Source organism: Urocitellus parryii, chromosome X (assembly GCF_045843805.1).
Source record: "Urocitellus parryii isolate mUroPar1 chromosome X, mUroPar1.hap1, whole genome shotgun sequence".
Taxonomy (NCBI): Eukaryota; Metazoa; Chordata; class Mammalia; order Rodentia; family Sciuridae; genus Urocitellus; species Urocitellus parryii.
Genome location: NC_135547.1, coordinates 2,216,377 through 2,244,002, shown reverse-complemented (window position 1 = coordinate 2,244,002; position 27,626 = coordinate 2,216,377). Strand labels below are relative to the sequence as shown.

General features: G+C 47.3%; 1 protein-coding gene and 2 non-coding genes across 4 annotated transcripts; 1 reads left to right on the top strand and 2 right to left on the bottom strand.

The window, feature by feature from the left end:
* Positions 1 to 544: 544 nt before the first annotated feature.
* Haus7 (HAUS augmin like complex subunit 7) lies at positions 545 to 27,276 on the bottom strand. Of its 2 annotated transcripts, none has more exons than XM_026412810.1 (10): positions 27,142 to 27,276; positions 26,213 to 26,328; positions 21,875 to 21,942; positions 20,162 to 20,223; positions 13,331 to 13,422; positions 12,646 to 12,804; positions 12,400 to 12,496; positions 11,437 to 11,661; positions 9,759 to 9,873; positions 545 to 703 (listed from the first exon to the last, which is right to left on the bottom strand). In XM_026412810.1, exons 1-10 carry the CDS (start codon positions 27,250 to 27,252, stop codon positions 633 to 635), a joined length of 1,116 nt encoding a protein of 371 aa, XP_026268595.1. In that variant the 5' UTR covers positions 27,253 to 27,276; the 3' UTR covers positions 545 to 632. The 2 variants fall into 2 exon arrangements, with proteins under 2 accessions (XP_026268595.1, XP_026268594.1); XM_026412809.1 differs by having other exon boundaries at positions 11,437 to 11,649; positions 27,142 to 27,271.
* Positions 6,223 to 6,294, bottom strand: Trnag-acc (transfer RNA glycine (anticodon ACC)). Its single transcript has one exon. It is a non-coding gene; the product is annotated as a tRNA-Gly (tRNA).
* Trnaa-ugc (transfer RNA alanine (anticodon UGC)) lies at positions 6,322 to 6,395 on the top strand. Its single transcript has one exon. It is a non-coding gene; the product is annotated as a tRNA-Ala (tRNA).
* Positions 27,277 to 27,626: the final 350 nt, after the last annotated feature.

Sequence of the window (27,626 nt, the reverse complement as noted above, 5' to 3'; positions counted from 1 at the left end):
GCCCAGAGAGCAGCTTCCTGGACAACCAGTCAGGCTACATCAAGAATTCCCCAATAGATGCTGAGCACCCTGGGAGGAAGGAATAGACAAGCTGTCTCCCAGGCGCATGATGAGGGCTCCTGAGGGGCTACGAGAAGTGCTCACACAGGAATGGGGACAGGCCAGGGGTGGCAGGGAGAGGGGTGCATGCATGGTGAGTGGAGGCCTTGGCTGGGCACAGCCAAACTTAACCAGGCAATGACAGGAAGGAGTGAAGGCAACAAGCGAGGGGCAGGGCCCACGCCCACCAGGCATAGCCAAGTTTAAGCAGGTAATGATAGGAAGGAGTAGAGGCAGGGCCCAGGCCCACCAGGACAGCAGACCCCAGACCTGTGATACTAGGGACAGGAAGGGAGCTCAGTAGCCCAGGCCAGAGGGGAGACAAGGGACCCAAATGGCAGAAGCAAAGAGCAGACTGGAGGCAACTTCTTAAGAGTCTGAGGTTTCCTTTCTTTGTAGCTCAAACAGCCCTGGCCCTCTCTGCCCTCCCACCCACCCTCCCAAGAAGCTGAAGGCACCCGGCAAATGGAGGCACAATGGGTACTGGAACCACTTCTCCAGCAAGCGTGCTGGGAGGGCCTCCTGCTCCTGCATTATTCTGTGCCTTTTTGCAGACTGTCGTTGAAGACCTTATACTTCTGGGTTAGTTCATCCATTTTGGTGGCTGCAGAGGAAAGAAAAACACAAACAGAAAAGTGAGTCTAGTGCTTCTGGGCCTGGCAAAGGCAGTGTTGGGCAGCACCTCCCAGGATCGCCTCCTGGCTCCCACCTGAGGCCCGCATCCTCCCTCTCAGACATGACTGAGTGGCAGGGAGGGGGCCCCACCTAGCCCCCATGGGGCTTGAAACCTAGGTGCCAGTCTTAGTAGCTACTGTGCCCAGAAACTACTGTAAGTGCCAGGCAAGCAGCTCAGAGTCCTGGGCTGGGTCACACTGACTACAGCATGGAGCCGAGGCTCAGGCCAGTCACATCCTTGCCCCTGCCGGCCACCCCAGAGCCCAGGGGATGCAATGCAGTGAGAAGCCGGGGCTTGTTCTGACTGATGATGATGTGTCTATTTTAATCAGATGAATAATGTGTGTGCATAATAATTAACCCAGTGATATGGAACAGCCAGCTCTAAGACCTTAGCTGAAGAGCTCCTGTCTCTGCTGCCCACCCCACCCTGCTTGGAACTACACTCACTACACGAGATACCCAGCTTGCCTAGGAGGGAGGGGCTATAGCTGATGTTCCCAGTAACTGCATAGGCCTCCCCAGCCATCAGCTTCAGTTGCCCTTTCCCACCCAGAGCTAAGTTCTATCTTTGAGTTTTCCTAACTTAAACACAAACCTGTTTCTTCCTCTACCGATTTGACTCCCCACCCCCACCTTCTCCTGGGGAGGACATCCCACCCTCAGCTGTACTTTGCCTTGCACATTTCAAGGTCATTAACATAGACATTAGTGATCACCTAAATTTGTCATCCGCTGCCCATCCCAAGGGTGGTTCTGGAGCTCAAGACTCATACATAGGTGTGCCTGAGTGGAAGACTTCTCCTTCCAGAGAGGGGATGTGCTTGGCCACTCTGAACCTTGCCCTGAGGACCCTTCCCAATTGCCACCAGTACTTCCAGGGCATGCCAGTTGAGAGGGCTTCCTGTGGCAATCCACTCCTCTCTGCAGATGGTGTTTTCCCAGATTCCAACCTGCCTTTAGTTTGGGTGGCATCTGCCTTTATCAAACCCTGGCATGTTTCCAGCTGCTTTGCCTTGATTTTTTCCGACAGCTTGGCTATGTCCAGTATCCGAGGCCCTAAGCCACCTACCTGGTCCTTATTTTTTTAGTGGAGGGGGGATCTAGGGATTTAACTCAGGGATGCTATCCCACTGAGCTCCATCCCCAGCCCTTTTTAGTTTTTATGTAGAGACTGGGACTCAGTAAGTTGCTGAGGCTGGCTTTGAACTTGTGATCCTCTTGCCTTAGGCTCCAGAGTCACTGGGATTACAGGCGTGTGCCATTGTGCCTGGCCCTTGTAAGATACTATCATCTGGCCCCCATGGCTGCTCCTGAGGCCCTGCTTGAGCTTTCTCTCTGGAAGCTTTGCCCTCAGGTCACTGGTCCTGGCACTCCTGATGGCATGGGTCCTGGGCTGCATGTTTTGGGTTCCATCTGCTCTGGACTTGGTGTGGAGACTCACCCACTTCAGTTCTGCCCACTCAAGGCTTCCCTTCCTCTCTGGCTCTGGAGACAGTTGGCCACCTCCATCCAGCCTCTACCTCTCTGAGCCTCATACCCATTTTCTGGCTTTTCCCCCCACTCTTAGACATGTGCTGCCCGTTTGCCTTTCCTCACTGCTAGGTCTTTGTGTTTGGGTGTCACATTGAGCAAGTGCTCAGTCTTTTCTCTGAAAGTTCTCCAGGTCAGATTTCCTACATGCCCAGGCTTCGTCTCTTCCTGGTGCTAGTGTTCATCCCCTACCCTGGATAGTCGCTGGGCTGGGGAGAGGAGCCTAGGTGGCAGGCTGCCCCTGTGCCCCGCCCATGTCCTGGCTCCATCATTTTTTTTCACACCAGGGCAGGCTAGAATCTTGCTGGGGGGCATCTGCCTATGTAGCTGTCCCCTCTCTATAGGCCTGCTTCACCTGCTTTGCTTCTAGAGCAGCCAGGCCCTGGAACCACTGTGGCAAGTTCCACCAGGCAGACTAGCTCCCCCAGCACTGCTGCCTTGGCTGTCCTGTCCCCGCAGCTTCCCCAGGCATGGCATCAGGCAAATGGCTCCCACTCCCTTCCTACTGTCTATAGCTGTAAACATCTTTCTTGTGTTGGGGTCATTGACACACTCCCTCATTCTCAGCACTGACAGTGTTGCTTTGTCTTCTAAATGTGACTTCATGGTAGTTCCATTCACAGCAGGTGCACTCATCACCTCACACAAACCCTCACTTCATACTCCAGGACATGTCACCAACACAGCTCAGCTACTGGCACCCAGATTGGTAGGGGTAGAAACAAAAATCCTTCCAAGAGGTGGGGCTTGAGGAGGTTGAGACCAAGGCCCTAATGTGCATGCTGGGAGACAGGTGAGAAGCAAAGGACCATTCCAAGTGCACTTTGGCTTGGATATGATACTGGCTCCTTTCTCTGAGCATGTCTAGAGTCTAAGAACATGTCTTAAAGTAAATCAGAAAGCAGTACTGACAAGAGCTGTCAGGAGCCCTGGCTTTGAACCTCAAGGATGCTGAGAGCTCAAGGTGAAGTGTGGGGCCAGGGCCAGCACTGTCTGGTTCACACAGCCTAGACATAAAGAGTGCCACTCTGAAAAGCCACACCTATCACCAGTCCTGTTGTTCCCTGGTGACCAGTGAAATGGCATACTGTTAAGCATACTAGTAATCATTATTATAATAATGACAGTATAGATTATAAGCATTTTACTAACAGCAATTATACAGACTGTGGCAAGAGTCAGAGTGACAGTGGTGATTAGGATAAATGCTATAATAAATTTTAAAATGGAGGATTCAGTTGCCATTCAATCAGTATGAATAGACTCCTAAGTGTCTGGTTTACATGTGGCAGGTGAGTGCCAAGGACAAGAGCGGCAAGAAGGCCAATTGTCAGAGCAGAGAGCCAGCTGGAGAGTTCATCCATTGACAGTCTTGGGAGGGGGCTCAGAGGCCATGTGAAGCCACTACTTGGGGACACATTAGTGGAAAACATTCACAGACAAAGGCTTTGGTTGGTGCTGCCTGAGGTGATGTATAACAGTGTGGCAAACAAAAGACTAACCAAAAGGCCTGAAAAGAAAGACTAAGGAACAAGCTTGTCCACAGCACTCTGAAAAGCTCTTAATAGTCTTCAGAAGGCCATGTGAATGACCAGGGGAGACCAATGAAAGTCCTTAGCTCTTCCTTCCAGTTGACCTTGAGGCCCTAAGCCAGAAAAAAAGTAGAGAAGGAAGATTTGTCAAGTGCCTGGCTAAATATTGATGAAAAACAGAAATCTGCAGATCTAAAAGTCCAAAGAGCTCCAAATCAAATAAACTCAAGGTGACCCATACCAATACACATCATAACCAAACTGTCAAAATTCAGAGTCCAATACAATTATGAAAAAAAGAAAGTGAAGAAGCCAAGCATGGACACACACCTGTAATCCCAGCTACTCCAGAGGCTTAGCAACTTAGCAAGACCCTGTCTTAAAGTTAAAAATAAATAAATAAATAATAAAAAGGGCTGGGGGTATATCTCAGTGGTAGAGCATGCCTGGGTTCAATCCCCAGCACTGCAAAACAAAACAAAAAAAAAGAATGAAGACATTTCTCACATAAAAGGATCCTCAATAAAATTAAAATCTGAGCCAGACGTGGCACACACCTGTAATTGCAGCACTTCAAGAGGCTGAGACAGAAGGACCGTGAGTTCAAAGCAACATGCTATGCAACTCAGTGAGACCCTGTCTCTAAATAAAAAACAAAATAGGGCTGGGGATGTGGTTCAGTGGTCAAGTGCCCCTGAGTTCAATCCCTGGTATCCCCTGCCAAAAAAAAATTAAAATCTAGTTTCATATCAAAACCTATAGAGGCCGGCCAGCCAGGCACAGTGGTGCACACCTGTAATCCTAGCAGCTTGGGAGGCTGAGGGAGGATCATGAGTTCAAAGACAGCCTCGGCAGCTTAGTGAAGCGCTAAGCAACTCAGTGAAACCCTGTCTCAAAATAAAATTAAAAGGGCTGGGGATGTGGCTCAGTGGTTATGTACCTCTGGGTTCAATCCCTGGTACCCAACCCCCCGAAAAAAAATGTAGTATGTGGATGAACCTTGAAATCACTATGCCCAGAGAAAGAAGACAGAAACAAAAGACCACATATTGTATGATCCCATTTACAGGAAATATCCAGAAGAAATAAATCCATAGAGATGAGTGATGAAAATATTGTAGACTTGGGGGGTTGGGGATTTAGCTCAGTGCCTAGCATGCGTAAGGCCCTGGGTTCGGTCCTCAGCCCTGTAAAAAACAATTACTAAAAAAGTATATATATAAAAAAAAGGATTAAAAAGACCAAAAAAAAAAAAAAACAAGGTAATAGCACACACACAAGAAAATATATTTTTTTTAAATATTTATTTCTTAGTTCTCGGCGGACACAACATCTTTGTTGGTATGTGGTGCTGAGGATCGAACCCGGGCCGCACGCATGCCAGGCGAGCGCGCTACTGCTTGAGCCACATCCCCAGCCCAAGAAAATATTGTAGTCTTGGATAGTAGTAATGATTATGTGATTCTGTGAATATCCTAAAAAAAACAACAACTGGACTGTACAATTTTAAAAGGGTGAATTTTATAAATTTATAATTTTATAAATTTTACCTTAGTTAAAGCTGTTACTAAAAATAGGGCTGGGGTGTAGCTCAGAGGTAGAATGCTCTCTCTCTCTTTTTTTAATATTTATTTTTTTTAGTTGTAGTTGGACACAATACCTTTGTTTTATTTATTTATTTTTTTAATGTGGTGCTGAAGATCGAACCCAGGGCCTTGCACGTGCTAGGCAAGCACTTTACCACTGAGCCATAATCCCAGCTCTTGAATGCTCTCTTAGCATGCATAAGGCTTTGGGTTCAATCTCCAGCACAAGAAAGAAAAGGAGAGAGGAAGGGAGGGAAGAAAGAAGGGAGCACTGATAGAGATAAAGAAACTACCTTTACCTTCTTTTGTTGGGTTTATTTTGACTTTTATTTATTTATATTTGATACTGGGGATTGAATCCAGGGGCGTTTACCACTGAGCCACATCCTCAGCCCTTTTTATATTTTATTTTGAATCAGGGCCTCAATAAGTTGCTTAGGGTCTTACCAAGTTGCTGAGGCTGGCTTTGAACTTGTGATGCTCCTGTCTCAGCCTCTAAAGCTACTGGGATTACAGGCGTGTGCCACTACACCTGCTGCTTTGACTTTTTTTTTTTTTGTACCAGGGATTGAACCCAGAAATGTTTAACCACTGAGCCACATTCCCAGCCATTTTTTAATGAAGTTATTGTATTTTTATACCTTTATTTGTTTATATTTAAGTGGTGCTGAGGATCAAACCCAGTGCCTGACACATGCTAGGCAAGCACTCTACCACTGAGCCACAGCCCCAGCCCCCAACCCCCCAGCCCTTTTTCAATATTTTATTTAGAGACAGGGTCTTTTGGTTTTTTTTATGTGGGACCGGGGATTGAACCCAGGGCCTCGTGCATGGTAGGCAAGCACTCTACCAACTGAGCTATATCCCCAGCCCCTTTAGAGACAGGGTCTTGGGCTGGGGATATAGCTCAGTTGGTAGAGTGCTTGCCTTGCATGCACGAGGTCCTGGGTTCAATCCCCAGCACCACACACACAAAAAAAGAATAGAGACAGGGTCTTGATGAGCTACTAGGATTACAAGCATGCACCACTGTACCTGACATATTTTCTAATCTTGTTAAATATGGTGCTGATGCAAGGATAGAAAGAAAACAGAAATAGAAAAGAATAGAGAACCCAAAAATCCATACATATGGACACTAAATAACTAACAGAGGCAATGGTACTATAGACCAATTGGGAAAGAGTGGATTTCCATTAAATGGTGCCAAGACAAATGTGTATCCTTATAGGAAAAAAATGAAATTAGACCCCCCACCTCATACCACATTCAAAGATCAACTCTGGGAAGATTACTAACCTCACTATTGAAGGTAATGCTACAAATCTTTTGGAAGATGATAGCTGAAATAGGAAAGTATTCTTCAGTAAGAAACAAAAGCTATCCATGAGAGCCGGGCATGGTGGTGCACTCCTATAATCCCAGCAGCTCAGGAGGCTGAGACAGGAGAATTGCCAGTTCAAAGCCAGCCTCAGCAAAAGTGAGGTGCTAAGGAACTCAGTGAGACCCTGTCTCTAAATAAAATACAAAATAGAGCTGGGGATGTGGCTCAGTGGTCAAGTTCAATCCCTGGTACCAAAAAAAAAAAAGAAAGAAAAGAAAAGAAAAAAGATATCCACGAGATATTTTACATTTGAGAAATTGTATCTATAATACAAAAAGGGGTCAAATCAAGGAGAAAAAGACAAGTCAACCCAATATAAAAATGAATAGTTAAACAGGCACGTCACATGAGAAACTTCAATGGTAAATAAATGCATGAAGTGGTAGCACACACCTATAATCCCTGAGACTTGGAAGGCTGAGGCAGGTGGATAGCAAGTTTGAGGCCAGCCTCAGCAATTTAGCAAGACCCTGTCTCAAAACAAAAAATGAAAAGGGCTGGTGATGTAACTTAGTAGTACAGCATCCTTGGGTTAGGTCCCCAGTACCACAAAATTAATTAATTAATTAATTAATTGGGGGCTAGGGATGTGGCTCAAGCGGTAGTGCACTCGCCTGGCATACATGCGGCCCGGGTTCGATCCTCAGCACCACATACAAACAAAGATGTTGTGTCCGCCGAAAACTAAAAAGTAAATATTAAAAATAAAATTCTCTCTCTCTCTCTCTTAAAAAAAATTAATTAATTGGAAAAAAGCAATAAATAGGGATGGGGATGTGGCTCAATATAGCACCCCTGGGTTCAATCCCTAGCACTGCAAAAAAAAAAAGTATGAAAAAGCACAATCCTGTTAGTAAATAGGGAAATGCAAACTAAAGCTGCACTGAAAGGCCACTACACACCTACCAAATAGCACCCATCACCAAGTACTGATGAGACATGAAGCAATAAGATGGCTCGTGCATGGACCAGCAACGTGGCAAGGTGGAGAATTCTACTCCAAGGATGACATCTTGGAGAAACTGGCAAGTGTATACAGGGAGATTTGTTCAAGAATATTCATGGCAGCATTATTCACAAGACCCCCAAATTGAAAGAACCCACATGTCCAGGAACAGCAGACACAATGCCTTGTAGGCAGGTGGCACACTATATAGCAGGAGTCAACAAGGTATAGACCACCTGCTTTTTTTTTTTTGTGGTGCTGGGCATTGAACTCAGGCCCTTGTGCATACGAGGCAAGCACTCTACCAACTGAGCTATATCCCCAGCCCCACCTATTTTTATAAGTAAAAGTTTACTGAAACAGCCACATTCATTCATTTCTGCATCCCAGAGAGCTGCTTTCTCACTAGCAAAGCAGAGAAGAGGAAGTGTCACAGAGACCATGTGGCCTGCAAGGTTGCAAATATTTACTATCTGGTCTTTTACTGAAAAAGCTTGCTGGCCTGTGCCACATGGCAATGAAATGAGCAGATTACAGACACAGATGATGTAGATAAATCTCACAAAGAATTATTACTAAGGTCAGCAGTGACCTTGAGGGTACATCACAGCTACATTCTGTTCTCCACCTGGGTCACACACCATTGTCCTAGAAATCATCAATTTGGGTTTGATATAGCACAGGGAAAATATCCAAACCAGTTGATCATTATGGATCTGAAAAATGAGACTCTTCCCAGAATGCTATTTTTCTTATTCAAAAACAAACAAAAAAGCTTTTCTGACTGTATATTTCCACAATTAAGAAAAATTTAGAAAAAAAAAGTTTAATTAAAATTAAATTCAGCTAGGCACAGTGGTGTACACCTATAATACTAGTAACTGAGGAAGCTGAGGCAGGAGGATCACAAGTTCAAGACCAGCCTCAGCATCTTAGCAAGGCCCTGTATCAAAATTAAACAACAAAAAAGGCTAGGGATATAGCTCAGTGGTAAAGCACTCAATTTCCAGCACCACAATAAATAATACATACACACAGATACAAACACAAATACAAACAGAAGGATAAACAAACTGATTCCAACACAAAGAAAAATCAATGTCCATATCCTGCTCATTTCCTTCAAGGATTTCTTCTAGATTTTTCCTTTAACATTTTATAGTATGCATTCCCTCATGTCATTGTAACTAATTCTTTAAACAATAATTACTGTCCCACCATATAGACATTATTAACAAAGCACTACCCAACATTAGAACTCTACATTATTTTTATATACAATAGAAAATAATGAAAATGATTTGCAGGCTCAGTAATAGAAAATGTTTAGCAAATTACAGCAAATGCCTGAGTGGAATAGTATTTGACAAGTAAAAATGTTTTCTAGGGCCAGGTAGGGTGGCACATGCCTGCAATCCCAGTGGCTCAGGGGGTTGAGGCAGGAGGATCATGAGTTCAAAGCCAGCCTCAGCAAAAGCAAGGCACTAAGCAACTCAGTAAGATCCTGTCTCTAAATAAAATGCAAAATAGAGCTGGGGATGCTAGCAGTGGTCAAGTGCCCCTGAGTTCAATCCCTGGTATCCAAAGGAAAAAAGAAAAGTTTTACTAGGAAAACTGGAAAAAGTCATATAAAATGAAGTTAAAGGAAACAAATAACTGTATATGTAATGATTACACTTAAGTTATAAAAAATTAAAAATGACAATAGGAGAAAGAATAGCAGGAAACAGACTCCAAACAGTAACACTGACCACCTCTGGATTGTCATTATACCTCTATACATCTCTGGATTATCCCAATTTTCTATTATGAATGTTTTTATTTTATAATCTGTTGAGAGTATTTTTTTTTTCTCCAGGGAAGGAAACATGCATTAGAAAAAGAAAAAACGAAAGGGCCAGTCCCCAAATGCTCCCCAAGGACTAGTAGAGTCCTGAGCCAAGTGAGTGTTGGGCATGCATTGGGACACCTGCCCCCATTCCCCGTCAGTGGCAGTCACATACCTAGACTCATCACGGAGCTGCTGCTGCCCCAAGAAATCTGCTCGTCCTGCTGCTTCTTCACCATCTCCACAGCTTTTGCAGAGGTATTGGTCACCTCCACAACTGCTTTCAACAGCTAGCACGGGAAGAGACACATGCAGGCACTCAGTGTTGCTGCTCTGCCCTGGAGATGGTATTTCCTGTTTCCCATGCAAACTCACCCTCAGCAGGTAGCAGTCACCCCAGAAATAGCCAAGGGCAAGGGGCAGAACTCCCACCCAGAGAATAACCAATCAAACCTAAGTCTTCTTCCTCCTGGCCTGGTGGGGATACTACCCAATCATGTCATTCTGGCAACCCTCAGTGCTCAGTGACATGCCAGCATTGTGTGACATCCCAGTCCAAGCAAAGCAAATGGTAAGGTAGGAAAAGAAATGTCCCAAGGGCTGGGGATGTGGCTCAAGCGGTAGCGCGCTCGCCTGGCATGCGTGCGGCCCGGGTTCGATCCTCAGCACCACATACCAACAAAGATGTTGTATCTGCCGAGAACTAAAAAATAAATATTAAAAATTCTCTCCCCCCCCCCTCACTCTCTCTTTAAAAAACAAAAAAAAGAAAAAAGAAATGTCCCGAGAGAAAAAAGGCCTTTCTGATGAGAGGATACAATGCCCTAACTGTCCTGCTGGGGGGTCTCCTGGCCAGGCTGGCCCAAGTGTTGGAAGTCTTAGAACCTTTCTGTTAAAACCCCAAAATAAGCTTGGCATGGTGGTACACTCCTGTAATCTCAGCAACTCTGGAGGATGTGGGAGGACCACAAGTTCAAGGCCAGCCTCAGCAACTTAGGGAGACCCAACCACAAAGTAAAAAAATAAGGAAAAACAAAACAAACAGAAAAAAGGACTGGGGATGTAGCTCAGAGGGAGAATGCTCTTGGGATGAAAGAAAGAAAGAAGGAAGGAAGGAAAGGAGGGAGGGAGGGAGGGAGGGAGGGAAAGAAGGAAGGAAGAAAAGAATGAAGAAGAAACATCATGACCCTTGAGCCAAGGCCAGAGTTCTGCACATGGTAACTACAATGATATTAACCCAGCATTTGAGGTTGGCCTAACAGGAGCCAAAATGCAGAACAAAGCAAGAGAACATTTACTTAGTTGGCATAGCTATATGAGACAGTTTTCTCCTGTCTTGTCCAAGGTGGCTCATTGGGCACAAACCAACAAGCATTTGTCTGCGTGTCTGGTGCACAGATTGGTCATACAAAATACTGAAAGCACCTTGGTATGTTAGGACATAGTGTAAAAATGGAGCAAGACCACCACAGGGACAGGGGCTGGAAGGCCAGGAAAAGGATCTCATATGGAATCAACAAAGACCAAACTCAGGCCATGTACAGACCTCTCCAGAACCCAGGCTCTTGGCTTGGTTAATGCCCCTTCTACTGGAAGGCAGTGGGTCTCCTAGGGACAACATCCACATCAGGTCTCATCCCCTCCACTGCACAAGTGCAGAGTGTCTGTTCCAAACCACCAAAGGCCCCAGGCCTAGAGCCCAGAGCCCTTCCATGCCACTAGCTTGGGAAGCCGAAGTCAAGCCCTTTGCAGTCCCTTGTCCCAGCCCTCACATCCCTCATCAGGGGCTGCTGAGGCCCCTGAACCTGGGAAGGTGTGAGCTCTCAGTAGGAAGAGGAAAGGAGGATTCTTACTTGGCTGCAGGAAGTCAGAGTCTGGTACACTGCTTGGACGATGGGGCCGCTTGGGTGGAGGTGAGGGCGAGGACGCTGGCAGCACTCCCCCAGCTCATCGTCGTAGACTTGGAGGAAGGCCAAGATGAGCTGGTGGAAGTCGGAGACAACCAGGCGCAGCTTCTGGTCTAGGGTACTAGCATCAGTCCCACCTGCAGCAGCTCCTGGCTTATGCTGCGCAAAGCACTGCAAAGTCAGAAGGGACAGTCCCTAGACGCTGCCCTGGCTGGGCTAGGAGCCAGCATCTTAAGCACTGCAAAGCAGGATGAGGAAAGCTTCCAGAAAACTAGGAGATGGAGGAGCTGAGCACAGCCTGGGCCCTGCTGCTGATGCTCGAGTGGCTCAACAAAGAGGCCCAGTCAAGGGCTGCTGGGAGGGCCACATTTAACAAGGTACACAGGAGCAATGGAGCTCAGGCCTGGTATATGCCTGGCACATGGCTGCTGCCTGAGACCAAGCCTTCCCCTTCCTTTTTTTTTTTGTTGGGTACCAGGGATTGAACTCTCAAGAGCACTTGACCACTGAACCACATCCCCAGCCCTATTTTGTATTTTATTTAGAGACAGGGTCTCACTGAGTTGCTTAGTACCTCACCGTTGCTGAGGCTGGCTTTGAACTCGTGATCCTCCTGCTTTAGCCTCCTGAGCCACTGGGATTACAGGCGTACACCACTGCACCCAGCCAAGCCTTCCCCTTCTTTCAGAAGCTTTCCAGATATGGGGGGAGCTCCACCTCTGCACCCACCTCCCCAACTCCATGTGAAATGAGCACCTTCTACCTTCTAGAACCCAGCAGGCCATGTACACAAGCCACTTCAATGAAGTCTCAGAGCACCCCATTCTGGGGATGATGTCATTTGCCCTAGGACACAGAGCAGGGTCTAGTCCCTAAGCCCCATAGCTCATGGAAGCTGATGCCCCTCACCTCTACCCTGAGTGCCTGCAGCTTGGCAGTACTCTCCTGCAGCTGCCTGGCCAGTTGTGGCACCTTCTCCTCCTCTGAGTGAGCAGAGGGGCTGGCCCTATAGGGAAAGAAAGGGAGACACTTCCAGCTGTCTGCCACTGCTGCCAAGGGCAGTGGGGCACACTATGGGCCACACACAAGGATCTGCCTTTGGTGACAGAAGTAAGCAGGGCTGAAGCTGGGACAGGAGCCTTCTGTGATCCCTACCTTGGCCAGTTGTCACTTTGTCTATCGAGAAGGGGTTGCACATCCAGGGGCCATGGGTCACACCTGGGGTTCAGGAGCATCCGCAGGTGGGAGCTGGTGAAGAGCTCTCCCAGCAATGCTTCGTTCTTGTCTGTGGTGTCTTCCAAATGCTCCTTTAGGCTGCAAAGGCACACCCAGGACACATCATCACTGGCAGAACACAAACCCAATGAGCCCACAGCCCACATGAAAGACCCAAGAGGAGAGCAGGCAGAAGGAAAGGGAGCATGAAGCCCATTGCTCGGCATCACTCACTGCCCCTGCCTGCCGTTGGCTCCTCCAAGAAGCCCACTCATCTGCATGGGCACCCAGGGGCTCACCCTCCTCCAATGTTCCCAGACTGTATTCTCCAAAGACCACAGTACCCCTTTAGGCACAGTGCCTGGGACCTTGGGCAGCAACCTGGCACCCAAAGGATGTACCTCACCCTATTAGAACACTGCTGGCCCCTGACCAGCCAGCCAGTCCCCCAGAGCACAGTCCTTCTCAGCTTGTACCTCCAGCTCCTGGACCAGTAAGCAGTCTGTACCACAGGAGGGAGACAGCAAGATCCCAGCTAGAAAGGTATCCTGGTCCCTTCCAGTTCCATATCTAAGAACAAGACCAGCCTGTCAAGGGTGCCCTGCTGGGCTATGGGAACCATTACCTGGAGCAAGTGAAGCATCTAATGTTCAAGCTCTGAACTGCATTCAGCAACTGGTCCATGAAGTGCAGCTGCTTCTGGGCACAGGCACAGCCCTGTACAGGGAAGGTCACATATGTCTGCTGGCTAGACCCAGGCTAAGCCCAGTTTATCTGTTTTAGATGCCCTATTCTCATGTGGATTCCTGCTGGGGGCCACTGAAAAGGAAGGACCTGGCCCACCAGCTCCCTGTCTGCACCCAGCAACATCTTGGACTGTCTCAAAAGTTGCTGCCATGAAGTGTTCCCTGCCCAGCCCCCACCTCAGGTTGCAATGACGCCTAGGGCTACTCTGAAAAATGACAAATGCTGTAGAAACATACTGCAGTGTGTTTGTCATACAACCAGCTGCATGGCTTATGGGGTGAGTGTGATATGAGGGGGCCCTGGAGGTGGCCTGCTCTCCAGCAGGGGACTGGAGGTCCAGTCAGGAAGGACTCAGGAAGCAGCTCCTGATGGGCTGACCTGATCTCCTGCGCTGAAATTCCTATAAGGAGCTACCTGGTCAGGAGTTTAAGGGTTGCCTCCTTCCAGAAAGGCCCAGAACCAAACAACCTCAGAGGTCATGCCTGCCCTAGAAAGCCCTGAAAAAGTAAGAGCACCATGATAAAAGCTGGGTCAGTCTCACAGATTTTACCTCATTGTTGTTCTGAGGAAAACTGACCCAGAGAACATCACTGGCAACTTTCTAGAATGCCCTACAACAAGCCTTCATATTGAACTTCCACACTGAAGACACAGGCTTCAACAAAAGGGCTGGTCAGCCCTGGTGAGGAGACTTGGGGGTAGCTCAGCTCCCAGACTTGGGGGTAGCTCAGCTCCCCATTCCTGTCCATAGGTACCAAGTCTCACATCTGCAGCTGCCTGCTATTCTCAGCAGGCCTGCTCCCACTGATGTGACCAAGTTGAAAATGACCAGTGTCTTCTAGAAGTTTCCAACTCCAGGACCATAGACTGCCACTGGGACTTTCTTATTCCTTTTCTATTGATTCAGTCTCCCAATCGACCCAAAGGGCACACTTGCAGGGTACACACACACTGGATGGTGGGATTGTCTAGATAAGAAATGCCCCCAACAAAAACACAGAGTGTCTTTACTCAGAACCTCACAAAGCTTTTACGAGTGGCCTAGGATGAAATACTACTGCCTGCTATTACCTCCTCAGTGGAAAGATAGCTCCAGGAACCCTATTCCCAATGTTCAGAAAAAGGTGAGTAGCCTATCTAGCATTCTGCCAGCCTAAGTTCAGGTTATGGCCACAGCACTGATTCCCCTGGGCAGTCCTGGCATGTGTCTCCCTATGGTTCTCCAAAGCCACAGGGCTGGCCACCCAGTCTATTCTGGATCACTAGGCCCCAGCCCCAACAAGGCCTGAGGGCACTTGCTGGCCTCTGTACGTAATCCCAGACAGGTCTGCAGGCACCTTGCTGGAACCCTGTATTCTCCCTACTCCCCAGCAAAGGCACTCTGGAAAGATCTACAGAATGAATCCATAAGGCCTTACACCATGCTGAACCCCAGGACAAAGCCCCTTGCACCCTACCCCAAACCATCCATCAGCAAGTCCAATGGGCTTGGCCAAACCCAGAAAGTCCCCCACCTTTTCCGCTACCACCACCACTCAAGCCAGCAACTACACACATCTGGACACTGCCAACCTACCAATGAACCTCCCAATGGCCACCCCTGCTCCAACCAACCTTTATGCCTTAGCCACAGTCGTCTTAGTGATACTTGATGGAAATCAGTGTTCTTGAACTTGAAACTCTCTGATGACCACCACCACCACTCTAAGGCCTCCTGGAGCTTACAAAGGTATTCATGGTCCTCCCATCCTGCTCCATACCCTTGCCACACCCCTCCATTCTACCAGGGCTTAATGGGCTTTCTGGTGATTTCTTAAACATACCAAGAACACAACACCTCATGGCCTTCGTACTTGGTGTTCTCCCAGATGTTGTCATTCCATGTGGCTGGACTGATACTTTTCGAGTTTTAAGTCACATACCATGAAATTCACCCTTTTAAAGTACTGGTTTGGTGGTTGTTGACAAAGTCACATTTTAGAACATCTCTGTCACCATTATCAGTCATTTTTCATTGTCCCCAGCCCCTAGCAACAAGTTCCTTTGTATCTCCATAGATCTGCCTTTTCCAGACAGTTCATGTACATAGAATCACAGTATGTGACCTTTTGTGCCTGAGTACTTTCTCTTGGCTAATGTCCTCAAGGATCCCCATATAGTTTATTCTTTTAATTCACAGTATTAGGGATTGAACCCAGGAGCGCTCTCACTCTGAACTACATCCCCAGCCCTTTTCATTTTTTGAGACAGGCTGGCCTCAAACTTGCAATCCTCCTGCCTCAGTACCCTGAGTTGCTGGGATTATAGCACTGTGTCTAGCTATAATATTTTTTCTTTTTTTAAAATTTTTTAGTTACAGGTAGACATAATATCTTTATTTTTTTTTTATTTTATGTGGTGCCTCATGCATGCTAGGCAAGCACTCTACCTCTGAGCCACAACCACAGCCCCAATATTTATTCTTTGTTGTTGAAAATCAGTTGATCCATTTAGATGATGGACATTTGGGTGTTTTTGCCAGTTTGGGGCTATTATGGTAATATCATTCACATATAAGCTTTGGTGTGCACAGGTGTTTTCAATTCCCTTGGGAGTATAATTGCTGGGGTCATTTGGCTATTCCATGTTTAACCTTTTGGGAAAATACCAGATAGTTTTCCACAGTGGCTGCACCATTTCATGTCCCCATCAGCAATGTGTGAGGGTTCCAATGTCTCCTCATCTTCAGTAACACTTGCTATTGTCCTTTAAAAAAAACACTGGTATGTGTGAAGAGCTTCTTACTGTGGTTCTGATTCACAGAGCTCTCACAGCCAATGATGCTGACCATTTTTCCATGAGCTTATTAGTCATCAGTGTGTCTTCTCTGAAGGAGTATCTACTCAAGATTCTTGGACCATGTTTGAAATGGGTTCTCTGAATGGGTTATTGATTTCTTTATGAATTCTGGATAAGTCCCTTATAGATGATTTCCAAATATTCTCTCCCATTCTGTAGGTTGTTCTTTCACTTGCTAGAAGGTGTCATTTGGTGCACCAAAGTGTTTAATTTTAATAAAGTCCACTTGCCCTATTTCTTTTGTTTCTTGTGCTTTTCATGTCAAATGATGACTCTTTAAACCACCATTACGAACACCTGGGTTAGAGTGTATGTGAAGGACAGCAATCCACAGCAGCCACTGTGCTCATGGCACTCATGTATGCCCCTATTTGGCCAGTGAAGGTTTCTATCATTAGCTGGCTCCAGAGTCCCACAGACGTCACTCTAAGTCGTGGATGGCTGCCTTCCTCCTTGCTGTCATAAGGTATTCCTGGCTCAATTTGTACTTTTCCTCCCCCAGCCATCACTGTTACAATTGGACCATCACTGATCTAGACCTTTGTGGAGGACAAGAGAAGGGAATGCATATACACTTTTAAGTTAAAATATATTAGCATTGATACTCCCAATTAAAATTTAGGATGACAGAGTTTGACCAAACCTTCCAATCTTACAAATGTATTTCCCATGTCTCAATAATGTCAATGTAATCATACATTTGCTTCTAGTTTTCATTCCATACAAGGAATAAAGCCCTGATATACTGTGTTGCCACCTGGACAAACCTTGAAAACATTGTGCTCAGTGAAAAATCCCATTTAAATGACACAAAGATACTAAATGAATGGGTGTCAGGGTTGTGGGGAACAGGAAGAGGCTATTTAATGGGTACATGGTCTCCTTTCAGGGAATAAAAATGTTTTGGAATTAGTTACAGGCAGCGGATGTAGTATATTGTGAATGTATGCACTAAATGCCACTTTTATGCTTTTAAAAATGGTTTAAAACCTTTGAGTACAGCCAGGCACAGTGGCATACAACTGTAATCTCAGTGACTCACAAGGTTGAAGCAGAAAGATTGTGAGTTCAAGGGCAGCCTCAAGAACCTAGCGAGGCTCTCAGCAACTTAGTGAGACCCTGACTCCAAATAAAAAACAAAAAGGGCTGGAGATGGAGATGTGGCTCAGTGGCTAAGTGTTCCTGAGTTCAATCTCAAACCAAAAAAAAAAAAACAGTTTCAACTCGGGAAGAATAATAAATCCTAGACATGGATAGTGGCAATAATAAAAATAGCAAATTTTATCTTATATGTATGTTAAAATGTTTCTTTTAAAAAGAGTAGAGCTGGAGCTGGGGTTGTGGCTCAGCGGTAGAGCACTTGCCTGGCATGTACAGAGCCCTGGGTTCAATCCTCGGCACCACATAAAAATAAAATAGAGGTATTCTAAATAAAAATAAAAATGAATAAAAAGAGTAGAGCCCTCTCAGAGCTTGTTGGAAATTATTTTAAAAATTGTTAAAATAGTGGATTTTATAATATGTGCAGCTTGCCAAAATAAATACTACAAAAGACTAAAGAGAGGAGAAAGGTTCCAGTTGCAGGAGAAAACACACCATCTTTTTCTCCCACTGAAGACCCGTCTGTCAGAGCTGGAAGGCAGAGGGCAGGAGTTGAAATCTCTGGACAGTAAATGCCAGCAGGTGGTTGGGGAGGAACACCAGAATTCAAAGCCATCATTCAGCCTGGTGGAGAGCTCGCCAGATGGAACACCAGAAGGGAGTGCTTCAGAGCAGATGTACAGAGCCCTAGGACATACCTACTAGGTAGTTCTGGCTCAAGGAGCAGAGAAGAGAACCCACAAGGCTCAGAGATAGTAGGAAATCTGTCACTCAGACCCCAGGCAATATGGTGGGGGTGACAGAAGTAGCCAGGGAGACAAATCTGCAGAAGCTGTAACTCTGATGGATGCTGGAGCATTGGAACATGCCTTTAAAATCCCAGAGAGAGGCTGAGGCAGGAGGATCACAAGTTCAAGGTCGGCCTCAGCAACTTACTGAGACTCTCTCAAAATAAAAATTCTGATGGGGGGAGCCTCTGCTCCATTGAGGGGCACAGAGATAGTAGCATCAAGTGCACAGGGATAACCTTCTTAGTACATTTTACTCTCTCTACAGAAACCACTGTACCATGGTCATGGAGAATGGGAACAGGAAGCCCCAACAAACTAGAAAACATATTAAAGAGATGGTGGAGAGGAAGGTGCTCAAGAAAGTAACCTCATTCATCTATTTCTGAATGCCTGGGCTGAGCCCTACCTGTGCATGGGTGGATCTGATTTCGACCTAACAGTTGACTTGGATTACTAAACCAAGGCCCAGGTCCCAGGATGACCACTGGGTGGAGCACATGTAGGACAGACTGGAAGAAGTTGAGCTGCCAACAGAACAGCAGGACACAGGGGATGGCTGGACCTTGCTGTTTGAGCCTAACCAGGTCAAATACCTGCTAGAATACACGTTACCATTCTCCACACAATTTAATGAGACCCAGAATCAAAGGAATAGCCAAAATGTTCAGGATGCGATCCAAAATTATTTGGCACATGAAAAAACATCAACTTGCATGAGAAAAGATGATCAATAGATGCCAATGACAAGCTGTCACAGATGTTGGAATGTTCTGACAAAGATTTTAAAACAGCCATTATAAAAATGCTTGAATAAGCAACTATGAACATGAACAAAAGTTAAAACCGGAAGCATCAGCAAAGAAGCAGAAAATAAAACAACAACCATGTAGCAACTTGAGAACAGAAAAACAGAATAAGCTGAAATAAAAACTGACTGGATATGGGCTTTGGGTGATAATGATGTGTCAATGTTGGTTCACTGATTGTAACAAATGTTGATAGAGAGGCTTGTGGGGGGAGTCTGTGAGAATTTTCTGTACTCATTGTTTAACATTAATATTACTTTTTTTGCTTTTATTAGTGTACTAAAGTCTACTTATTACAAAAAAGAAACCTGACCAGATAGATTTAACAGAAGAATAGAAAGTTAAACACAGAGCCACCACCTCACCCAACAATCTCACTCCCAGTCACACACCTAAAAGAAGTGAAAAGAAGGATTCATTCAAAAAAATAAGCAAGGGGGGCTGGGGATATAGCTCAGTTGGTAGAATGCTGCCTTGCATGCACAAGGCCCTGGGTTCAATCCCAGAACAACCAAAAATAATAACAATAAGACTGCATAGCTGCATTGTACACAACAGTCAAAGAGTGGAAACGAATACTTTGAATTGTACACATTTTCATGGCAGGGAGTGGGTTTCTTTGGCTAGTTGTGGGGTGGATCAGGCACCTCTGCATACAAACCTTGGGTGGGCCATGTGAGGGAGAAAGTGCATGGGCCTGGGTGCCAGGGATCTGGGTTTCAGATCTGGCTCTATCACCATGTGACCTTGAGTAAGTAGACTGAAATAGGGCTAAGACAAACACCTAGTGCCAAGGGTGGGTGTGACAATTACTGATGTAAAGTACCTACCACAGTGCCAGGCAAGTATGGCATCAAATGAGGAAAGAGCACCTCCCCCATTCCTTGGTTATCATAAACCAGAGACCTGCCTCCACCTCCATGGCTGTCCTCCCCACTTCGCCTAAGGGATGATTAAAGTTATCTACCCAAGAGACTCCTAGCAGTTCTTGCCCCCAGGGACACCTACAGAAACAGAATGCCCAGACACCAGGCTGACTCTGGGGCAAGAGAACCTTCAAAGGCACAGGAGACAGAAACCCCTCCCACCCCCACAATAGCATCGCTGAAGTCCCTAGCCTAGGAAAGGAAATGTGCACTACCTCTTCAGGGACAGACAAGGACCCTTTCTCACCTTTACAAGCTCCTGGTCATCTGGCGCACACAGCATCAGCTCATGGGCTAGTTTCACCATTTCTGTTGGAGCACAAAGAACCTGTTACAATACCTACCCAAACAGGGGACACCAGATACCCAGTAAGCCACAGCAACGGGGTGCTGAGGCCCTTCCTCAGTGAGTTGGCTTCTGCCACAGCAGCAGCAGCAGCAGCACCCACTAGGCTGGGCTGAGTATAGAAGAACAGGTGGACAAGAAAGCAAGTAAAAGACACACCCAGTGCCCTAGCTGTGTGGCCTGCACCCATTCGCTGCCCCTTTCTGAACAAGTTTCCTTGTCTGAAAATAAGAGGTTATCCTCCGTGCTCTCACATGTATGGAACTCTCTAATGCTGGATTCTAATTGAGACCAGTCAGCTGCCTGAGGAGCCAACAGAGGTCAGGGAACCTCTGAAATGCACTGTGCGTAGCCCTCTCAAAGCCAAAGCAAAAGGAACCACAGTTCACACTGGTTCACACCCTAAGGGCTTTTCATGTCTTCCTCTCTGTCATCTTGTGGCAACCCTGAGAGGGTATTGGCTCCATTTTATAGATGGGAAGCCCAAATCCCTGCGCAGGCCACAGAACACCTAGCCACATCTTCCAGGGTGTCCAGGGCATCTTGTAACCACCTGGAATACGAAGAAAGGCCAAGATGTGGAGCCAGAATGCCTGGGGCCAGTGCTTTGGGAGGCCTATGCAAGAAGGAAGCAAAGAATCTGTGTGAGCTCTCAATATCCCTGGAAATGTTCTACAAATGCCAACTGCTCCCCACAAGCATGCCTGCTGTACTCACAGCCCTAAACCCACGTCCTCCCTGAATCATCTCTTCCCCTCAGCAAGTCCAGCTGACCCTCCCTCAACTATAAATCCAGGACCTGGCTAGCACTCCCCTACAACCTCTCGACTAGATCAGTCACTGCAAGATCCCAGCACTGGTCTCCATGCCTCTGCCAACATGCTCCTATTCTAACCATAGTGAGCCCATATAACATGGGAAATTCAATACAGGACTGTAGCCTTCCTTTGAGTAAAAACCAATGGACTTCTATTGTCACAAGGCCTCATCTAATGTGGTCCCAACACTTCTGGACTTCCTACACTCCCTCTTCTTCCCTCTACTGCCACATCTGCTTCCTGACTCTTCTTCAAAGTTTCAAGGCACAAGCCTACCTCAGGCCCTTTGCACTTGCTGTCCCTCTACCCTAAACACCCAGGGTATCACCCAGGCTCATCTCCTCCCTTCCTGCCATCTTTATGTCAACAGGGCCATGCTTCCCCCAGACACCATAGGCACCACCTTCCTTTTTCCCCAAGTCTTTATAGTTCTTCTTACCATCCCATGCACTGAGAATTTTAGGACCTTCTTGGTTTATTACCTAACATGCAAGCTCCTTATACATCAAACGAATTCAAGAACTAGCCTAAGCCAGGTGCAGTAGCACAGGCCTATAATCCCCACTACTTGGGAAGCTAAGGCAGGAGGAGGGCAAATTTGAAACCAGCCTGGGCAACTAAATAAGACACTGCCTCAAAATAAAATAAAAATGGCTGGAGACATAGCTCAGAGGTAAAGCACTCGTGGGTTCAATCCCTAGCATTCAGGCACAGCTGTTAGTAAGAAGAACTGTGATCAAGCTTAGAATTGCCCAGAATTTACCATCACATTCCACCCTCCCATAAAGAAACCTACCTTGAATCTTCACCTCCACTGGGGCCCCCTTCAATGAGCTGAACTTGTCCTGCAAGGAGGGACAGATCCTGCAGGAAAATAGCAAAGCCAGTCAAGCTTGAAGGGACTAGAAACCACCCCCCCCCGCTTTTTAATTTTAGATGTTAATGAGCCTTTATTTTATTTATTTATTTATATGTGGTGCTGAGAATCAAACCCAGTGCTTCACACATGCTAGGCAAGTGCCCTGCCACTGAGCCACAACCCAAGCCCATAGAGAATCCCCCTTCTTAACTGAGTTTTCCATCAGACTGGTGTTTTGTTCTGGGTGGTGCATACCCTGTGGATATTACTAGAGGCTAGAATGAGGGTCTCCTAGGCATTGCCAGTGGGACAGCCACAAAAGTATATTGTTCCACTGCTGCACTTATAAGCAGAGAGACAGTGATTCTTGCCAGCATCACCAGTGGTCCAACCACATGGCACTCCTAGAAGCACCCTGGTTGCTCCTTATGGGGCTGTCTTGTAACCTCTTTTTTTTTCCTATCATGTTTTGGCAGAAACTGTCCTTAACCTGGTAATGTACATAGATAAAGGTGGGCAAAACTCCAATCCCCAAGTCAGTGGCTAACATTTCACAAAGGCCACCCCAGGGAAGCCTGAAACCATTCTGGTGGCCCTCCATCCCAGCAGAGCTGGGGCCAGAAGCTGGCTTTCTCTTCTATATCTCTGGAGCCTAGCACAATTCTGGATAACAACCCAGAGGAGGCCAGTGAGTGTGTAATGAATGAATGACCACCACCTCTGCTATTAGTAAATACTGATGTTAACCTCTTTCCAGAGATATCCTGTTTAAAAAAAAGAAAGAAAGAAACTTAATTCAGCTAGGTGCCTGTAATCCCAGTGGCTCGCAAGGCTGAGGCAGAAGGATTGCAAGCTCAAGATCAGCTTTAACAATTTAGCAAGACTAAGTAACTTAATAAGACCCTATCTCCAAATGTAAAAAAAAAAAAAAAAAAGAAGCCATGTGTGATGGCACATACCTATAAACCCAACAGCTCAGGAGGCTGAGGTAGAAAGATCACAAGTTCAAAGCCAGCCTCAGCAATTCAGCAAAGTTCTAAGCAACTTAGCAAGATCCTGTGTCAAAATAAAACAATAAACTAGCTAGGGATGTTGTGGCACCCCTGAGTTCAGTACCTGGTACCAAAAAAAAAAAAAAGACCCATAATTCAGAGTTGAAAGATGGGGAGAACCTACAAGTAGGCTCCCAATTTCTGTAAATAAAGGTTTATTGAAGGCTGGGGCCATAATTCAGTGGTAGAGCATTTGCCTAGCTGCAAAAAGCCCTGGGTTCAATCCCCAGTAGTGCAAAACAATTAGTGAATAAAGGTTTATCAGCACCCACCCACCTCCACTCCTCTAGGAGTGGTCACAACACAGACCAACAATGTTGACTAGCCCTTCACCAGAAAGGCTGTGCTGAGACCCACTTTAAGCCATCTGAAGTTCTTACTGTAATAGAATCTACAGTCAATGTCCCAGATCTTCTGCCCCAGCCTTGACAGTGGTCACAATGATCACTCCAGAAAACACCATGTCTTAAGACAGCAATCTTCTGAGCAGAACAAGTTCCAGATGAGACTATAAGTCATGAAGTCTGGCAATACCTAGGCACTCCACCAAATCTCCTCCTTAAGCGGGGCATGGTCTATATGCTCCACCCCTTGAGAGGCCTAAGGTGCTTTTACCAACTTGGGATCACAAAACGGCATTATATTTTCTTGGCTGCTTCTTAAAAGGATTCTGTTTCTAGGATGGAAGTATTCTAGGATACACTAGAAGTACTGGAAGCATTCTAGGGATGTGGCCTCAGCCCCCTACCCATTCCTCTCTGGCCAGCAGAGTACCCTGGTTCCTGCTGGTCCCAGCTTCTGCCTGGGCCTGGCAAATCTGTGCTCCCTCCCATGAGAGCCTCCTCCTTGGGGCCTCACTCAAGACCTTATACTTGGCCAGGCCATCACCACTAATGCCTTTCCTCCCAGGTTCCTGGACCAGGCACTGGTCCTTCCAGGACCTACAATAGCTGTCACACAGGCTGTATGTACTCTAAGCCAGGTTTCTACCATCCTTTCCTGTGGTATTGGTAGCCCTACCTCCAGGATTCCTCTCTAAAACTTCATCTGCCACAGAGCCCCCATAATGCCAATTTTGGCATCTCACTCCCCTGGTCCCCTGCCTGCCATACCCAGAACATGAAGTTCACAAGGCTTGCCAGGCCCTGAGTGAGCTGCACCAAGATGCCACCTTGGGCCACTGCTGTGCTGCCCTCCCCTCCCCTCCCTTTTGTTTCTTTCTTTCTTTCATTTGTTTGTTCCTTTCTTTCTTCAGTGCTAGATTGAGCCCAGGGCCTCATGCACACTAGGCAAGCACTGTACCACTGAGCTATACCCCCAGCCACCTAGTCATTACCTATTCTCTCCCAGATCAAATGCCAACTGCTCCTTGCCAACAACCACAGCATGCAACTATTATTTCTGCTTGCTACTGGAACCCAGGCCCACTAGGACCCCGGATCCTTGAGGATATCAATCTATGCCTATGACACCTGAAACAGCACACAGTGCACATGCATGTGTGCACCTGCCTATCAGGCTGCACCCTGAAGCACCTCCCAACCATGTGCCACACCATGCTGGAACCAATGCTTTGGAGATCCAGCTAGGACAAGGGTCCAAGAGAACAACAGGCTAAGGACTCCAGCAGGGGTAGGTATGTTCAAATGACTATAGGCATCCAGGGGGAAAAGAAATGATTCACCCTGGGAACAGGAGACACTTTTTGTTTTTTTTAACACTGGGGATTGAACCCACAAGCACTCTATCACTGAGCCATATCGCAACACATCTTCGTGTTTTATTTTGAGATAGGGTGTCCCTAAGATGCCTGGGTTGTACTCCAACTTGTGATCCTCCTGCCTCACTAAGCCTCCCGAGTCACTGGGATTACAATGTGCATATGCCACCATGCCATGCAAACAGAAGACATTATACAAGGAAATGGAGCTGTACAGTGGCACATACCTATAATTCCAATGACTTGGGAGGCAGAGGCAGGAGGATCACAAGTTTGAGGCCAATCTAAGCAACTTAACAAGACACTCTAGCAACTTAGTGAGAACCTGTCTCAAAATTAAAATAAAAAGGGACTGGGAATGTGGCTTAGTGGTAAAGTGCCACTGGGTTCAATCATCATTAACAAAAATGAATATAAAAGGAAATGGGGCATGTGAGCTGGACCTTTGAGGGTCTGTAGGAGTATGTATGACAAGCAGAGACCTAAAGCATGCTTCCAAGAAGGAAAATAGTATAGTAAGATCAAAAAGTTATAAAGTGCTGGTGTATTGAGGCCTGGGGAGGAGCCTGAGGAAAGGTCTGGTGGAAAGGCAGAGGTTCAAATGTGAAAATGCTTATATCCTCTGGTTGTCCTCCTGATATCCTATGGCCTGACAGGTCATATAAGCTGAGTGCAAGCTAGCCCAGCCCCCCTTTTCAGTGGCAAGGGTAGCAGGCCACAGGCTGAGGTAGACAGGCCCAGGTCTGGCCTCATAAGAAACTCCCATACCAACAGATGATCACCATTTCAGAGAAGTTCCTGAAGGTCATATCAAATCCCACAAGAGTCTGTGTTCCCCAGGGAGGCTGGGGTAAGACTTCTGCACCTGCAGCTTAAAGACAGATGCTCAGCCCAGGAGCTGAGGGGAAGAACATGTGCCTCAGGTAATGGTGTTGCTGAGAAGCAAACCTTCTGTGGGGTATTCTGGAGTGTTCCCTTTGCCCCCTGGGCATGGTTTGCTCCCAGCACACATACCCAGGAAGAACATACCCCATGCCACACCTGACCAAAAGGACTGGGAAACAGGATCATGATACAGATGCTAGCAAGAGCTGGTACTGCATAAGAGCCACCTGGTAAACCCATCACACAGACCTTCCTGGTCCCCCTCCACCACAGATCCAAGACAGTTCATGAATCCAAGTGACACTCAGCTCTCTAGTCTGAGAAGGATTTAAGCAGAGCATTTCTCAGGTCCTGCCATCCCTGGACTTCCAAACTTGTAGTTAAAGTTAGAAGAACACTCAGAAGCCAAGCCAAACCAACTGTCCGAGTAAGGTGATAGATGTACTAGCCCCAGTACTGCTGAGGGCCACTTAGCCCCCAATTTGTGCTCTGTAGCCAATAACCAGCTGCTCTCCAGCTAGGCTATTATGAAGCCCTACAAGATACATCCCATCTCCCCCAGGTGGACTGCTGGTGTGGTGGACACCCCATAAAAAGAGGAAGAAACCCAGGTTTTACCGTATACACAACCACTCCAGTATCTCCAAGCGGTACTTCGAGGGCCTACACAGCAGTTCCTGAATCGTCTTTGGTTCTGTGATATAAAGACCCTCAAGGAAGGGGCAGTTTAGGTCCTAAGCAAGGAAAAGGAAAATTGGAAGCTTTAGGAAATCTGTCACGGCAGGGTGGCAATGCACTTCTGCCAGCCTGTGTTCTGTATCCCTTCCTGGGCCAGGAGCCTAGGGCAGGGTGCCCGTAGGTCAGCCCTGGACACTCCTCCTGATATACTTCCATCTTGCCAGGAGTTGCAAGTCCTTCATCCTCATTTCTACGTATGCTGCAGCCTGCTGCCCCATCACGTTTAAGTGTGCCCCCTCTGGGCTCTGGTGGCAGCAGAACTAGACTAGAAATAATGGCTAAAGAGTGGATCTTTAGAAATATTCAGATCCCAGGTTCAGACTGGAAACAGGGAGGGGGAGCAAGAAGGAACACGAATCCTGTTGTGGAAGGGGGGGTGTGGGGAGGGCAAAGGGCCCAGGCAGCTCCCTGACCACGCTGCCCCCCAACTCTCTGACTTGACAGGTGACACTGAGTTCTACTCATCTGTCTCCCTAGACTATACAACTCCCTTGACGTCCGGGCCTGCATCTTCCGTCTCTGCACTTGCCTGAGTTCCCAGACCTGGTCTTGCAGAGTTCCACGCTTGGCGCTGAACTCAACTTCATGGCTGGGCACGGGCCGTGAAGCCAGCAAGAGCCAAGGTCCAGGGAACCCCAAAGAGAAGGGCAAATGGGCTACAAGCAGCCCCGCACTCGGGGTCAACAGAGTACAGCCCGGACCCACGACAGTGGCAGCGTGCGTTGGCGACGCACGGCCCATCTGAGCAGGCCGTGGACTGGACCCTACCCATCCCCCCTCCCTGGGGTGGCTTGTTGGACCCGCAGCACCTTCAGCTTCCTGAACACCTCCATGGCTTCCCTGGACACGCTGTCTTCGCCTTTGTCTTCGTAGTATTCGTCCCCAGAGCCGCCACCAACACCAGCGTCCTGCCCCGCCATGTTTCGCGCTTCGAGCAGAGCCCCGCCCACTCCCCCAGCCTCACTCGCCAATCAGGCTGCCAATCACACCACACTTCGCACTCTCCCCGCCCCGTCGTCCTCGCACGGCGGAGGCGGGGCCTCTCAGCGGGGTCTAGAGCATCTGTGGCCCCGCCCCTTTCCCACTGCATCTTCCTATTGGGCAGCGGCTCCATAGCCGGCCGAGAGCGAATCGAGCGTGGGCATTAACACCACCCGAGCTGGACCGGAGGCGGGACGGGAGGCGGGACGGGCTTGAACTTGCTCGGTGTTGCAGGCCTGCTGGCATCGCCCCTAGTGGCAACCCGGGAGCAGAACGCCTAGAAGCGAGGCTCTTCCGGGAGAGGGCGCTCCTG

Excerpts from the sequence above, each read along its gene's own strand:
- Haus7 (XM_026412810.1), bottom strand. The coding sequence starts at position 27,252 with ATGGCGGGGCAGGACGCTGGTGTTGGTGGCGGCTCTGGGGACGAATAC. Across the intron at positions 26,329-27,141 it reads AGGTGTTCAGGAAGCTGAAG|GACCTAAACTGCCCCTTCCT; the intron begins GTGCTGCGGGTC and ends TTCCTTGCTTAG. Across the intron at positions 704-9,758 it reads CAGCTCCGTGATGAGTCTAG|CCACCAAAATGGATGAACTA; the intron begins GTATGTGACTGC and ends TTTCCTCTGCAG.